Source organism: Podarcis pityusensis (assembly GCF_964106645.2).
Source record: "Podarcis pityusensis genome assembly, chromosome: 1".
NCBI lineage: Eukaryota > Metazoa > Chordata > Lepidosauria > Squamata > Lacertidae > Podarcis > Podarcis pityusensis.
The window spans coordinates 86,233,149-86,248,516 of record NC_138028.1 but is presented as its reverse complement, the minus strand read 5'-3'; the positions used below and the strand labels follow the sequence as shown (position 1 = coordinate 86,248,516).

Here is a 15,368-nt window from a genome sequence, read left to right as displayed (position 1 = left end):
CCTCCCTTGTCCCGACCGGCGGGCGCTTTCCGCTGCCAATGGGAGGCCGGGAAAGGACGAGGAGGTGGGATCGGGGAGGGCCAATGGGAAAGCTGCGGTGGGGGGAGGAAGAGGAGGAGGCGGGGCGGGGAAAGGATTGTCTCCGACGGGAGGGGGCGGGGTCCGTGACAAACGGAAGTGACGTAAGCCAGAGGGCGAAGGTCCGCAGCGAGAGGAGTAGAGGCGCCTCGTGTGATTTCCAGCCGGGAGTGTGGTAAGCGCCCCCTGTTCCGACAGCATCCCCGGGGCCTCCTGAAACACTCGGGGTCGCGCTGCTTATCTCTCTTGGCATCTTCCCCGCTGCATTTCTCCGCCAACCCTGCTGAACGTGGCAGCTGACACGGGTTTCTTCTAGCAGGACCGGCGCCTGAACAATGGTTCACCCCGTCATATGAACCCCTGGCAATGAATGGTGGCTCTGCTCTCAGGACTAATACTTAAAGAATTCTTGGAATACTTTAATAGCATGTCAAAGGATATTGTTGGTTGTTGTTTTTTCCGGGGGGGGGGGGAACCCTGACAAATACCCTGAACCTGCTCACTTGCAGGTCCAGTTCCACCAGTTAAAGACCAGTAGATTCAGGCGATTGATTTTCTTGACACATGTCGGCCCCCACCCGCACTGGCCTTTTCCTCCTCTGCTGTAACTTCTTGTGCATGTGTAATCCTTATGACTCAATAGCTAGCCTTAAGTAATTAAAATAATAATAATAGCTAGCCTGTTTTGTCCTGTGGTTTCTGTGTCTCGATTATGACTTGTGAGAAGCTTTTTCCCTGTCTCTTGCTCTGTTGTTATGTTGCTGCTTGCAGTGTAGACAAATGATGTTATCTTCTTATACTTGACCCTGGGACTGTGTATGGAGCCTGCACAACTGGTTTGGTGACCTTTCTGCCCCACCTTCACCTTTGGTGGAGTGAATGGCTGACTTATCAGTCAGTCTGAAACAGCTGACATATCCTTCATTTTCTGACCTTCCTTGACCTGGTCATTATTTTTAATGCACAGTTGCACCTCAGTACAGTTGTGAGTGAACTACTGCACAATTCTTTTCAGAATTGCATAGCTTTTCAGACGAACTCTTTCCAACTCTTGACTAACCATTAAAGACTTTTGATACTGTAATAATATCTGTTGCAAGCACCACTAGGAGATTGAGACATATCATAGAGGCACCAAGAGATTTTGGATCTTTTGGACACTAGTTGGGACACAGGAAGTTTGAGAGCAACTGTGTGCTGGTCATCTGATCCCAGAGCTTAGTATCTTATGCTGTTGTAAAATAGAATTGATTATTTCTGCCCCAGCAACTTCTTATTTCAGTGTTGTACCAGGACTTGCCGATCGTATGGTCGGCGGTTCGAATCCCCGCAGCGGGGTGAGCTCCCGTCTTTCGGTCCCAGCTCCTGCCCACCTAGCAGTTCGAAAGCACCCCTAAGTGCAAGTAGATAAATAAGTACCGCTTTATAGCGGGAAGGTAAACGGCGTTTCCGTGTGCTGCGCTGGTGCTGGCTCGCCAGAGCAGCTTCGTCACGCTGGCCACGTGACCCAGAAGTGTCTCCAGACAGCGCTGGCCCCCGGCCTCTTAAGTGAGATGGGCGCACAACCCTAGAGTCGGACACGACTGGCCTGTACGGGCAGGGGTACCTTTACCTTTACCAGGGCCAAAAGATATTAAAATATGAAAGGAGTGGGGCCTCAATACAGTAATAGAATAGTCAGCCCTGATTTAGAAAGGACTTCAGTGACACTATCCACACAATGTTCTTCCCAGGTAACCGTGTATGCAGGTGCACTTTCATGAACCTGAGGGGAAAAGGTGTCTCCAGGAATAATTGACTTGACCTAAAACGGGCAAATTTAGGGTTGTGCTTGTTTGTTTTATTTATTTCATAAAATGTATTCATTGCTTGATTGCTAAAACAGACACACACATACCCTCAAAGCTGTTTACAAAACAACCCGCTTGCTGCCCTACCATGTATTTATAATAAGGAATAGAAGCCTTTAGCCTATACAGTGGTACCTCGGGTTACATACGCTTTAGGTTACAGACTCCACTAACCCAGAAATATTATCTCGGGTTAAGAACTTTGCTTCAGGATGAGAACAGAAATCGTGCTCTGGCGGCGCAGCGGCAGCAGGAGGCCCCATTAGCTAAAGTGGTGCTTCAGGTTAAGAACAGTTTCAGGTTAAGAACGGACCTCCAGAATGAATTAAGTACTTAATCCGAGGTATCACTGTATGTCATATCTGGTATAGGCTCGGAATCATATGTTCCCCTAAGAATTGCTGCCCATGGAAAGGAGAATAAAGGGTGCAACTTCACTGTCAATAGGAGAAATAGGAGAAAGCTGCACCTATTGTAAAAATTATACTTTCTGTGTGTTACAGAGACAGAAATCCAGCCCTGGGGGGTGGGGGCTGTTTTTTGCATTTGTCCCTTGAGGACAAAGGAGATTTTTCATAACTCCTCATTGAATATAGAGATATAACAGCTGGATGTGTTGTTAACCGTAGGAGTGGAGGGTCCCTTTCCAAAAAAGCTTGCTGATTTTCTCTCTCTTTCTCCCTCAGATCATGCAGCCTGCTGAGACCTTTTCTGTGTTTGATGCAGCTCAGAATGCAGCTTTAATGAATGGACTTTGCCTTGTAACTGAATCATCAGGAGATGTCACATCGGTGGCCATTCCAGGTACTGCTTTTAAAGGGCCATATATCTGGAAAAGGGTTCTGGCCAAGGGTTCACCAGGTTTGCGGAGTTCATGACTCATGAGTTTAAAACTACGGTTGGTGAAAACACATAAGGATTTGAAACCACAGTTTGATCTTGGCTTGTTCTTGGTAACCAAGCAACAATTCCCGAAGCTCAAACAGCTTGGAAAACTTTTAGTTTAAAATGGGAATCAAATGCTTCTGATTTTATCCTCATGACCACAAAAAGAGGAAGCTGAAGGCTTTCTGTGGCTTATTCATGTAATGAGAAACCATGGTTTCCTTTTGTGTTTGTTAGTGTGTCACTTTATGACATCATCAGTGTGCCGCTTTAGTAATTTTGCATCTTTGTCAATTAGTTTAAACCAGTTATGTTTAAACTAAATACTGGGGCTGTTTGTGTATTCCATCCAGGATTCTTCCTATTGAGGTGTTAGTGATACTCTCTCACACACAATATTTCTCGATTCCTTTTTTTGGGTTTTCATTCTAATGTTTAAGATTTGCAGCCTTCTGTATCAGGATTTTTACATTCTTAAGCCCCTCAGAATTTGCTGAGGTGTTATACATTTGAGTTGTGTTAAATAAAGATTTACATTCCTTCATACATAACTGTATTTGTGCCAGTAACTGTGTTCATTTTCATTCTGTTCACTACAGTGACTAAGGGACCAGATCGACCTAGTAGGATCTTAGAGGTGTCAGACAGGATGTACTGCTCTGCCTGCTCAAAGGCCTTTGACAATAGAGAGGAGCAGGTGGGTGTTGCTGAATGTTTTTGAACAATGCTTTCTGTGGGAACAATATGGTGCAAAAATCCATTTGTCTCTTGTCCTCAGATGAAATACAGTATCCAGTAGATCAACAGCATGAATCTGGATATGGCCAGTGGGACAGATCCTTATCTCTATTACTACTCCTACTCCTACTATTATTTATTAAATTTGTATACCGCCCTATACCTGCAGGTCTCAGGACGGTTCACAGGATAAAATCACAATATAAAAACACAACATACATAATTAAAACAAAAACAACGCAATAACACCCCTCCCCAAATTAACCTACCCTACTCTCTGCACTGGCCAAATTTGACAGGTGGATGGAGCCACCTCTCCTTTCAGTCACCTCACAATGACTGGTGATATAGTGCTTTAAAGTTCCAACAATCAGTTGATCATCAGGGCTTCAAAGTGTTGTGTAGTTTGATCCTGTGCACTGCACTCTTATCACCTGGTCATTGGGACTTCAAAGCTGAAATGTTTGCACTGACAGAAAAACCAGTTACAGATAGGTAGCCGTGTTGGTCTGCCATAGTCAAAACAAAAAAATTCCTTCCAGTAGCACCTTAAAGACCAACTAAGTTAGTTCTTGGTATGAGCTTTCGTGTGCAAGCACGTGTGTATCTGAAGAAGTGTGCTTGCACACGAAAGCTCATACCAAGAACTAACTTAGTTGGTCTTTAAGGTGCTACTGGTAGAAAAACCAGTGTTGAATTACTCCCACAGTTAATATATAAAAGGGAAGCTATAAGTAACAGCTTGCAACATTGTTTTATCAAGAGATGGCCCTTGTTTATTCAGTACTGAATGAAAAAGTGATAGATAATTTTCTACATAAAATTGTTTCTCATTGATATAACACATTCTTTCTCCCCTCTCTTCCTTTTGGCATTTTTGCTTTTTTGAATGTCAAAGTATAAAAATATAAATTAAAAAAGTAATATTAGAACTCTGAATCACCTAATAATCACCTGATTGATGAAAGATTCAGGGCAGACAAAAGGACTTCTTCATATAGTTAAAACTATGCAATTTTTTCTCCTGGGATGTAGTGAGGGCCACAAGCTTGGTTGGCCTTAAAGAGGATTAGACAAACTCAGGGGTGGGGAACTGGATCCAATCTGCAGGCCAGATCCTTAATTCCTCCATCCTCCCCAGGCTAATTTCTTTAACCAAGCTGTAACTGCTAGGCAGCTAATCTGTGGTTGTAGCAAGCTTCTTTGTTGTCTGTTTGCAGGTGCAGTTTGGATTCAAATTGCACCCGCAAAGGACTTCAAAGGGACTTGCTGCAAGGCTTTTTTAAGGTGCGCTGTCAGTCAAAGTATGCCTTCAAAGATGCTCATTAACAGTGCTGCTCAGGACTGTCAGCAAGCCTCACTTGCAAAGGGACAATCAAGCGCTCACTTCAAGCTACCAATTGTTCTTTTGTAAGCATCTGCTTACCTGCCCCAAATCTCATGTCACATATGAAGTGAGGTTTGGAAGTGGGCATGTTGAAGAAAACAGCCTTGTGGATCCAATTAGACCCATGATTTGAAGAATCCCCACCCCTGTAATAGAGAATAAGGCTATCAATGGCACCCAGTCTTGATGACTATGTTCTGCCTCTATTATCAGAGGCAATATGTCTGAATACCAATTGCTGAGAATCACAAGTGGGGAGAGAGTTGTTGTGCTCAGGTTCTGTTTGCAGGCTTCCCATAGGTATCTAATTAGCCACTGTGAGAGCAGAATGCTGGACTAAGATTAACCTTTGGTCCAATCTATCAGGGCTGCTCTTATGTTCCTAAGATTTCAAGTCCCCCAAATCACAACAAAAATAGGATTTTGTATGATGGGAATTGTAGTCTCTAAACTCATAGTAATAACTGATATGCAACTTCCATATTGGACTGACCCAGATACTGTTTTATGTCCTTAATTAAGCACTTGGTATTTCATGATCATTGCAAAGAGGTGCTTTTGCCTTCCCTATGTAGCCTGAGATATAGATGCCGAACACTGAACCAGTTACTACTGTGGCCTATGTTGGCTCTCCCACTGTCCCTTTCTTTTCCTGTTCAGACTGAGCATTATCGACTAGATTGGCATCGTTTCAACCTAAAGCAGCGGCTCCTGGGTCACCGCATGCTCACAGCTGAAGAATTTGAGGCAAAGACTCAAGCAGGTGAGAGGCACATGATATGGGTTCAATAGCTGAGAGTCCTCCATTGAGGCAGGTTGGACTAGATGACCCTTGGTGTCCCTTTCAACTCTAAAATTTATTATTCTATGAATACTACTCAAGAGCTCTGATGGTCCTAATGAGCTCCATTTTGCCTTAACAAAGATTCCAAGCATCCAGCTTCACAGGCATTCATTAACAGACTGGGTAGAATAAGTCTCAGATGGGTGCCTTAGACTCAATCTCATCCAGCATGGGATGCTAGTTCATTTCAGTTTATTACTATAATGACCCCTTTGGTTTGACTCTAGCTATGACAACATACTCCATTAGTCAAATGTATGTCCAAAGGAGCTCAGTCGTCTAGATCCACACATATATTTCCTCCCTGCTGTGGTCCTGAGCTGTCTTAAGTAGAGAATTTTCCAGCTTTACCAGTCCAGACTGTCTTCTTTGCATGAGAATGCTCTGTCTTTCTGCCTTGTGGGCAGGAGTTTCAGATTTAAAATTCCAGAAATAGGATCTCTGGAATCCGTTACATGATGCACTTCCTTCTTGACTGTGTGATTTTCTTTTCTGTTACTACCTTGGTCCACAGGTGATGTCTCCAGCATCTCTGGGTCGGATTCCAGTGACTCTGACTTGGACAATGAATCTGAACCACCCAACAGTGAAGGCAGTCATCGGAGCCCCTCTCCATGTCGACGCTCCCAGCGGGTTCTGTTCAGAAATGCCCAAGGCCAGCTCATCTCAGTTTATCGCTGTGTGCTGAACACTATGAAGGCATGTCACAGGATAACAAAGCAAAGAGCCTACTGGACCTCATTCCTTTTCTTGCTTTTTTAGTTACCAGCTTTTCTTCCTGTTTTAGTTACCAGCTGTCTCTCACCAAATGATAAATGCCTGTCACGAACACACACGCACCAAGAGGATAATGCTGTGGCCAGGTTTTAAAGGAAGTCTAGTGTCTGTTGCAATAAGCATAAAAGTGGTTGGTCTTAATTTTCCCACCTACTATCTTGCTTTAATTGCAAACTCTTCCTCCCAAGCAGGTATTATAATTTCAGCCAGTTGGGACTGTGTTGGCTTGTTGCCATAAATGTGTGGGTTTCTCTCTTAAGTCCTGCACAGTTCCTCTAGTCACCTGACTGACTTTTCCTTGCCCATTAATTTTTAACATCAAGCTGGCCCATTTTGCTTTCCTGATATTACTCTTTCTCATAACTGTCAACTTTTCCCTTTTCTTGTGAGGAATCCTATTCGGAATAAGGGAGTTTCCCTTTAAAAAAAGGGAAACATTGACAGCTATGCTTTCTGTTTTGTAACTGATGCTTTCCTAGAAGAAACCTGAATTTCTGCAGGATGAAAGAAGCATTTCCCCCACTTCCAAAACTCTGTGGGAAGGGAACATCCCTTGAAATCCTTTTGTCTGTTTGGGACCAGCTAACACCCTGCCCATCCCTATTTAACAGCCAGGCTGAAAGCTGCTCTCATTGCTCAGTCAGTAACCTCTCGCTAACTGAAGGGGTCTTTTGTCCATCCAGGGCAGTGTGGAGGAGCCTGAAGAGCTAGTGGCGTCCCTTCAGAGACAGAGCTCAGGAACCTCCTGGGTGATCCTAATGGCTGGCGGGGGACACTTTGCAGGAGCTGTCTTTAAGGGGTAAGAATGCAGAGGGGGATGTCTATCATGCGGGTCAACTTGCGAGCTGTAACATCTGCCTTAAGAGTGTGGCTGTGTCAGAAGGCCGATAAACCATGATCCCACATGTGCTTCCAGGCCAGCATTAATGCTCATCTCATGGTCTCCACTAAGCAGTTTCCTGAAAGTTCATGAAGAGAGATATTGGGTGGGTGGGGAATGTAGAGTGCTTTACATTTGTAATCTGCTGGACCCCATTCAAGGTGCAAATCAGATGAGGAACCTGTGGCCCTCCTGATGTTGGATTCCAACTCCCATCATCCCCAGCCAACATGACCAATGCTCAGGTGGATGTTGGAGCTGTAGTCCAACATCATCTGCAGGGCCACAGGTTCTCCATCCCCCAGATTCAAGGAGTTTATCAGTAGGCAGGAAGGCTAGAAGTGGACGCAAAGCATAATCATGATGAGGCAAAGCAAATTCAGCCAAGAACAACCACATAATGTGTGTGTGCAAAAACAGTCTCCCCTCAATACTGACTCACCAGCACCTCCTCCCTGGAGAAACTTGAGGTCTTCATGGATGCATGCAATATAAAGCAGCCCATTTTGTGAGCTTGAGGATGTGAGATAAAAGGTCTTCATCCTTTCCTAAGCCACTTCAGCCTAACACGAACGAAGACATCTGATCCATCCATCTCAATATTGCCTACAAAAGAGTGGGGAACCTGTGGCCCTCCGGATAGTGTCAGACTACAGAGCCCCATCATCCCTGACCGTTGGCCATTCTAGTTGGGACCAGTGGTGGTTGGAGTCCAGCAACATCTAGAAGGCCTCAGGTTCCATGTTCCTGGTATGGATAAAACCTTAGTCCATTTTGGCTAGACTTGGTTCCTAGTGAAGACATTCATGCTAAGATGATGATTCTGGATGTCGGTCTTTGCTGTAGGCTTACCGTCACTTTCTTCCCAGAAATGAGGTGCTGGAGCATAAGACGTTCCATCGGTATACAGTGCGAGCTCGCCGAGGGACAGCCCAAGGAGTGAGAGATGCTCAAGGGTCTATGCCAAAATCAGCTGGGGCCACACTGCGGCGCTACAATGAGGCTGCCTTGCTCAAGGTGAGTGCGGACCCTAGTAGAACCAAGGGTGAACACACAAGATGAAAAGGTGACAGCCATTTGAGAGCTTTGCTGTTTGAGTAAGATTGTCCCAGCTGTTCTGCCTTCACAAAGGAAAGATGCAGTTGACTTTTACTGCAAGTCTATGCCAGTTCTTGTCAGTAGTCTGTGCATTAAAACAGTGACAGAAGAGGAGGATAGACCACTCTAGTCCCAATGATGTAGACCAGGGCAGGCAATGTGGTGTCTTCCAGATGCAGTCCATCAATGAGTCCCATCATCCTTGACCATTGGCCCTGTTGGCTGGGGCTGATGGGAGTTGGAGTCCAACCACATCTGGAAGGAATTGTACTGGGTATCTCTAAGTAATCCCATCTTGCTGCAGATTCCATATTGAGAAATGAAGCTCTTCCATACCATTCAGACTGTTTCTGCATTCTCTCTTTTGAAATGATATATTTTATGTATAAACGGCACTGGGGATCTCTTGGAAATAGGTGACCAATGGTTACATTCAGACCCTATGCAACTCACCCCTCATTGTGGTTACTTCAGCTGCACTAAAGGCAACAACGATGGGCCTACTTGTCTTTTCCTGCAGGATATTCAGGAGTTGTTGGCCAGCTGGACAGGGCATTTGCAAGGAGCAGAGTGTATCTTCCTTCGTGCCCCTCGCACCAACCGAGCTCGGTTTTTTGGCAGCAAAAATAGCCCTCTTCAGCGAGATGATCCCCGTATCCGGGGCATTCCTTTCAGCACCCGGAGAGCCACCTTCCACGAGGTGCAGCGGGTGCATGGGGTTCTGAGCAGTCTGCAAGTGTATGGTGAGCACAGCTTTTAGTCCCCAAGTACTTGAAATGATGCTCCAAAGTCTTTGTGTATACTGTTTCTGACTATAATCTTGGTTCTCGCCTAGAGATGTGGAGGCCCAGGGATGGGGTGGAGTATTGGAGTGTGTGTGTCATTTCCCTCCCATATCTCTATTCTGACCTTGTTTGTTTCTTTTAGCTCTTTTGCTCTTGCTGGAATTGGGCCACTGTGAATTGTCTATCTAGAAATCTGCCATTAGGAGTGGGAGTGGAGGGTATGAAACCAAGAGGATTTCCATCCTAGAAAACACCATTCTGATTCTTTTGGCAGGCAAAGACACAGCAGTGGCAGATTTGATTTCCTCCCCTCGGAAGAGCTGGAAAAAGGTCCTTCCTTTGGATGAAGCATCTTCACAGAGTCAAGACACTAGTGAGTTGGAGAGCCTTGCCATCCTTGCCCTTGTAGCAATCCTTCATCCACTGCAGATGCTATGTTCACTTTTTACCATCATAATTACCTAGGCTATTGGGTGGAAAGACCACTATGGGCTGCTGAAAGCAGTAAAGCAGGGGATTCTGCCTCCACTGGGAAATGGCTTTATGGAGAGCCCTGAAAGAGGGCTGCAGGCAGGAAAATGCTGAAATCACGATGGTGGCTGCTAATGTGTAGGATGTGATCTAACAGTGGCTGCAGTTCAGCTGACGGAGGACTGATAGGCTGATTTGGATCACCTTCCATACCCCAATCCTCAAGTTCATTGAATGATCCCTACTTTGTTCATCAGAAGCTGAGAAGGAAAGGCTTAACCACGATCCCGTTTTCTTACAGTCTCTGCAGCAAAGCCAGAGGAGGAGAAGGAGGAGGAAGAGAAAAGTCTACAGCAGCTGGAGTTGGTAGAGCAGACACTGAGTACACTGGAACTCCGAGAATTTGAAGTGGAACCAAAATTAAATCGCAAGAAGAGAAGGAAGAAACAAAAAACACTGATGGGTAGGTGGCTGAGGTAATGGACCTATTATTAGGTACAGATAGTGGGTGCATTCTCTTTCTAGAATGGCTAAATTATTTGCCTGCCTTGAGAGACACCGACCAGAGCCCCACAGTTTGGTGTCCTTGGCAGCTGCTTCCTATCAAGATGCAGGCTCCCAGGATAAGAAAGCCATGATGGGCCCTGGGCCATAATCTAGAGGGACCTTAGTTCACAGAAAGTCAGAAGCTACAACCCAGAAACTGAAATACAGTCCGTTTGGGAAGAAAGTTGTGCAAGCATTGGATATTCCATTAAAGCAAACCCCTGGGACAAACTGCATTCAGCATTTGCAGAAATAGCAACATCTTACCTGATCAAAGCACCGCTGTCTCTGTTAGGTAATCTGTTCTAGGTGAAAAATGTGCAATAGAAGAATGGCAACCAACATGATAAAATAGAACACATAGGATTCCTGTAGACAGAGGTGAGGTGGAGGGGACATTGCATTATGGGGAAATCAGTTTTGTACTTGCCGCAAGAGAGTCCACCCTCTTCTACTTTCTGGGAGGCAGTGCTTTCACATCTTTGCTCTGCTTTCTTTACTCATGAGGACTGGGGCTTTAAAGTGAAATCTGATAGGTGTGCTGGATTTCATTATACTACCTGCCTTTCATGGGATGACTTGTGTGGCTGAAGAGGAGCCACCACAGACCCAGAGAAGTCAGTGTCAGCTGAGATGGTTCCAAAGATTTAAGAGACCGCAAATGAAGGCTGTCTTAAACCACCCTTCTAAATTACCCCTTCTGAATCTGCATCATCTCAATGTTACAGGTTGGACTGCATCAATCTCTAGTCTTAAGGTTAAAAGCAGGAGCTGCTGCAGCTTTGGAGTCAGAGCAGTGCCGTTGATGATCAGCTGTTCCCACGCAGAAAAAGGGAACCGCAGTTCTCCTGTCTTTCTGTTTGTGTGGAACACTATCAGCATCACAAAACTGATGGTTCTCTGGGACTGCTCTCCTCATGCTGCATCCTATTAGCCATGATGTTAGTGACACTTGGAGCAAGTTGGGAGAGAGGGGTGGGCTTTTAGAACATGGGTCCTGCATGCTGGTTAGTTCATCTGAATCCATCATTCATGCATTTCTGGGTCATTCCAGACAAAGTTACGGGGATCAGAATGGTACTGATAGACTAAAATGAACTGGACAGGAAACAACACCTTGCATGTTCTTTCTTTTGAAGCAGAGTCCTCCACTGAGACTTCAGGAGGTGTGAAAGAGCCCAAGGCTTTGTTGCCCAGAACAGAGGAGTCACCCAAGACCCAGAATTGTCTGAAATATGATGGTGAGTTTGGGGGTGGTTGTGTGAGCATCAGCAAGATCTGCACTTCCCCACTCCGTTTTATAATAAGGGGTTCTACAACAAATATTGTAGGTTGGAAGCCTGTGCTGGTTAAGGGAGTGGCAAAACCAAGACATGACATTCTGTTTACCCTTAGAGGTAACATGGATATTTCATGGTTAATGTGAGACTCTTCCTTCCTTCCTCTAGGTCTTAGCACATCGTTACAAGATGCCTTGTTCACAGCGTGTAAGATGGGAGACCTGAAGGCACTACAGCATCTTCTGGGGAGAGATAATAGCACAGCGGATAAAGCAGATGACTGCAATGGTATCACCCCGCAGCAATTGCTCAACTCACCCCTGGATGAGAGTGGCTGGACCCTTTTGCATGTGGCGGCAGCAGCTGGAAGGAGTACAGTTGTGCGGCTGCTGTTGGAGATGGGGGCTGATCCATCCCTTAGGTAATGCCCCGCTTGAGAAGACTATATTGATGCCTAGAGTCCTAAGACTTGGTTCTTGAGTTGCACTTCTGCTCTTTGAGTCAGAACTGCTGACCCCATGAAATTCAAGCTGCTCCTCTTGAGTGTCAGCTGTCCTTGACTCAGTTACACATTAAGTCTGAGCCCAGGTCTTTCAGAGGTATTGAGAATTAGTTGTTCTCAAAGGGCCAGAGCACTTGAGGGCCACTTTGTCCAAGTACCTATGCAAGCATAGGAAGCTGGAGGACATTCCACTCTCTGGGACAAATTTCAAATCTGTTCATAGCCTGGGATGGTTTGGGCTTCTTTCTCACTTCCAGTACCCAGTCGTAGAAGCGACAAAAGTGATGTGGCACATGCTGCTTTCATTTTCCAGCAGTGTCATCTTCTACAGTGGTTAGGGTTGCCATATTTCCAAAAGAAAAAAACCAGAGCACCCCAAAAGCCCCCCCCAAAGTGAATTTTCGATTGACTTGCCTAAGATCCAGGACAAAGCGCTGCCTTCTGGAAATTCTCCCCTGACGTCAATTCCCCAGTAATGTCTGGGGAAATCTGGATGTATGGCAGCCTAACTGTGGTGTAGGTCACAGATCTGGACTTAAAGTTACATTGTGTTTCCTCCCCAGGGACAGACAGGAACAGCCTCCATACTGTGTTTCTGCCAATAAACAAACTCGTAATGAATTCCGTAGGTTCAGGGCTGAACAGCCTGAGAAATATGACTACGACCGGGCTCAGGTGGGTGGATGTATGTATGAAGAATTGGAAAGTGTCTAGTGTGGACGCTTACACTTGTGAATAAATAGAAAGCAAGTGCAAGTTGATCATCCTGGGCCAAGCCAGCTGCCCACAGAAGACTCCTTATCTGTTCTTGTATGTTACTGACCTTGGACAGTTTTTGAGTTGCACAGCTTGCAGTTTAAGAAGGGAAGGCTTGATAAGAAGAATTCCAGAGTCCTTTTTGTCTTCCTTCCACTAATTCCCACATAACTTAACTATTTGGGGTGGGGGGTCTTTTAGACCCTGCCACCTGTACCCATCCTTTGCATATCTCTCTGGAATCTCACTCTCAGTGCAAAAGGCATCCTGGATTTCTCTTAATCAAATGCTCGCTCAAGCAGGCATTAATTTAAGTGAAAGATACCTTTGAGTATGTGTATGAAGGACTTTTGTGTGTGTTTGTTTAAATCTCCCAGCTCTAAATATGCTATTGGAGTGAGCAGAGATGGGAAGGAAATGAATTTTGATGGTGTCTAGGGACTTTGCATCCAGAGATGTAGTAGGGCAGCAGCATACACAGAACAAAGGGAGACTCAAGCCCCTTTCAGGGTCTTTTCTGGTTACCTGCTGCTGGGACCGGGCCCTTTTCTGCTGGATCCACATCTACTGTGTAATTGCAGGTGCCTGGACCCCTGACGGCAGAAATGGAAGCCAGACAGGCAGAACGCCGCCAAGCACAAAAGGCCCAGCGGAAGCAGCGTGAGAAAGAGAAACGAGAGGCACAACAGCTGCTTGAGCAAGAAGAGGACGAGAAACGGTGCTTTGCCCTGCTGAGTGATCGTGAGAAGGTGAGAGCCTAAGACTCAGGTGACTCAAAGAAGAAAAGGCGGCTTAACAGATGATGGCATCACTTCTGGTGCTACAAGTTTCCTGATATGATACATGGCATCATCTGCTGTGCTGATCACAGAGAGCTTGCTTGACCAATGTTGTCCGAGAGAAGCTGTGGTTTCATGTAAAGAAAAGATTTTGCTGTTTACTTATCCTGACAGTTGGTTATATTGGGTCATCCCTGTTGGTGTGGATATCCTTCTAGTTCTAGCATCTCCTGAGAAAGACACTTGATAAGACTTATTATACTGTTTTTCCTGAACCAGGCAACATCGGCCACTTTGGAGTGTTTTTGTTACCATTTCTGAACCCATCTGTGCAAGACAACCAGAATGGGTTTTTTGTTTTAGAATGTAATGAGGATCTTGAAGATCTACTTAATGTTGTCATGCTGGGATATGTCCTGAATCTAGGTAGGCATCTCTGTCTTTTCCATGGACATGACCTATATTTAAGAAAGGCCTCCTGAGATAGAGAATAACTCACAGATCTGTCCTACTTCCTGAGTCTTTGCTATACAGCCAAAGTTACCTTGAGAAAGGAATTTGGAACCTGCTACTCTGAACCAGTCTGTTCCTGCTCTGTAAGCAGCCTGTGTTATTCTGATGGACTTAAATATCATAGGGCATTTCTGCTGCATTTTACTAAAATACTTACGCCCTCCTGTTAGGAAGATCTCTGGTGAAATCTGTTTAGTTTTTAGTTTCCACAAGCTCCCTTGAATAAAAGGAACATGGCTAACTCTGGACTTAGTATGTGACATACAAGCAGATTGCTTTTATAGTTTGACCCAGCTCTGGAACATCCTTGCACATCCTCCTAAATGAACCACTTGTTTTACATAGGATTTTGTACAATGGGATGAAGACACTTCTCCCTATAGACCCTGGGGGACAGTTCTTTGTTGTTGTTCCTAATAGTATGTGTGTATTTCTTCTTAGCGTGCGTTGGCGGCTGAGAGGAGACTTGCTTCCCAACTAAAAGACTCCAGTGCAACTATTACCAATACCAGGTAAGGTGGGTGAGTGGTGTGTTCCTTTTTGGCATGACCTCCAACTACAATGATTCCAAGCTCATGCTGTCTCTTTGGTATCTATAGGCGCTGTTGGCTATGTGGAGAGTCGCTACTAGGACGCATTCCCTTCCATTACCTTGACTTCTCCTTCTGCTCCACGAACTGTCTGCGAACTCATCGACAATCAAATGCTGCCCTGTCCTAGCTAGGGTTTTTTAAATTTGGGCCTTAATGATCTACTTCCTAGAATCTGAATGGAAATAAAAAATCTAGTCTATGACTGCTGTCACTTAAATGAGGAAGTGCAGCAAAAACATATTAATTGCTTCCGTGTACTCTAGAGGAGGCTAATCTGGGCAGCTGATACCTTACTGGCTGATAAATGACACCTCTAAAAGGTCTTTTTCTTCCTTTTTACACTGGAAGCAGGATTTTATGTGTGGGAGATGGGGTTGGAGGAGGCATTGGAAGACTGCTTTCCATTAGGAAAGGAGTACAGGTTCCTTTTAGAGACTGGAGAGAAGAGGGTGAGACACTGGTTTCTTTGCTAGCTCCAAGTATACCAATGTTAACAGAATCCCGTGAGAATTTTTTTCCAGGAAAAGAACTATTTGATCAGTTCCTCAAATTTTATTCCTCAAATAAAATAATAGCTACAGTAACATGGACCTGCTGCTATCTCTA

At 45.1% G+C, this 15,368-nt stretch overlaps 1 protein-coding gene across 3 annotated transcripts; it reads left to right on the top strand.

Annotated features, from left to right (window-relative positions):
* The first annotated feature begins 152 nt into the window (after positions 1 to 152).
* ANKZF1 (ankyrin repeat and zinc finger peptidyl tRNA hydrolase 1) lies at positions 153 to 15,352 on the top strand. Of its 3 annotated transcripts, none has more exons than XM_081000453.1 (16): positions 153 to 253; positions 2,615 to 2,732; positions 3,413 to 3,510; positions 5,599 to 5,701; positions 6,297 to 6,481; positions 7,243 to 7,358; positions 8,309 to 8,456; positions 9,058 to 9,280; positions 9,597 to 9,695; positions 10,104 to 10,256; positions 11,479 to 11,580; positions 11,788 to 12,040; positions 12,685 to 12,796; positions 13,459 to 13,626; positions 14,611 to 14,681; positions 14,769 to 15,352. In XM_081000453.1, exons 2-16 carry the CDS (start codon positions 2,618 to 2,620, stop codon positions 14,887 to 14,889), a joined length of 2,067 nt encoding a protein of 688 aa, XP_080856579.1. In that variant the 5' UTR covers positions 153 to 253; positions 2,615 to 2,617; the 3' UTR covers positions 14,890 to 15,352. The 3 variants fall into 3 exon arrangements, with proteins under 3 accessions (XP_080856579.1, XP_080856578.1, XP_080856577.1); XM_081000452.1 differs by having other exon boundaries at positions 154 to 253; positions 10,095 to 10,256; positions 11,482 to 11,580; XM_081000451.1 differs by having other exon boundaries at positions 154 to 253; positions 10,095 to 10,256.
* Positions 15,353 to 15,368: the final 16 nt, after the last annotated feature.

Excerpts from the sequence above, each read along its gene's own strand:
- ANKZF1 (XM_081000451.1), top strand. The coding sequence starts at position 2,618 with ATGCAGCCTGCTGAGACCTTTTCTGTGTTTGATGCAGCTCAGAATGCA. Across the intron at positions 12,041-12,684 it reads GGGGCTGATCCATCCCTTAG|GGACAGACAGGAACAGCCTC; the intron begins GTAATGCCCCGC and ends TTTCCTCCCCAG. Across the intron at positions 13,627-14,610 it reads TGCTGAGTGATCGTGAGAAG|CGTGCGTTGGCGGCTGAGAG; the intron begins GTGAGAGCCTAA and ends ATTTCTTCTTAG.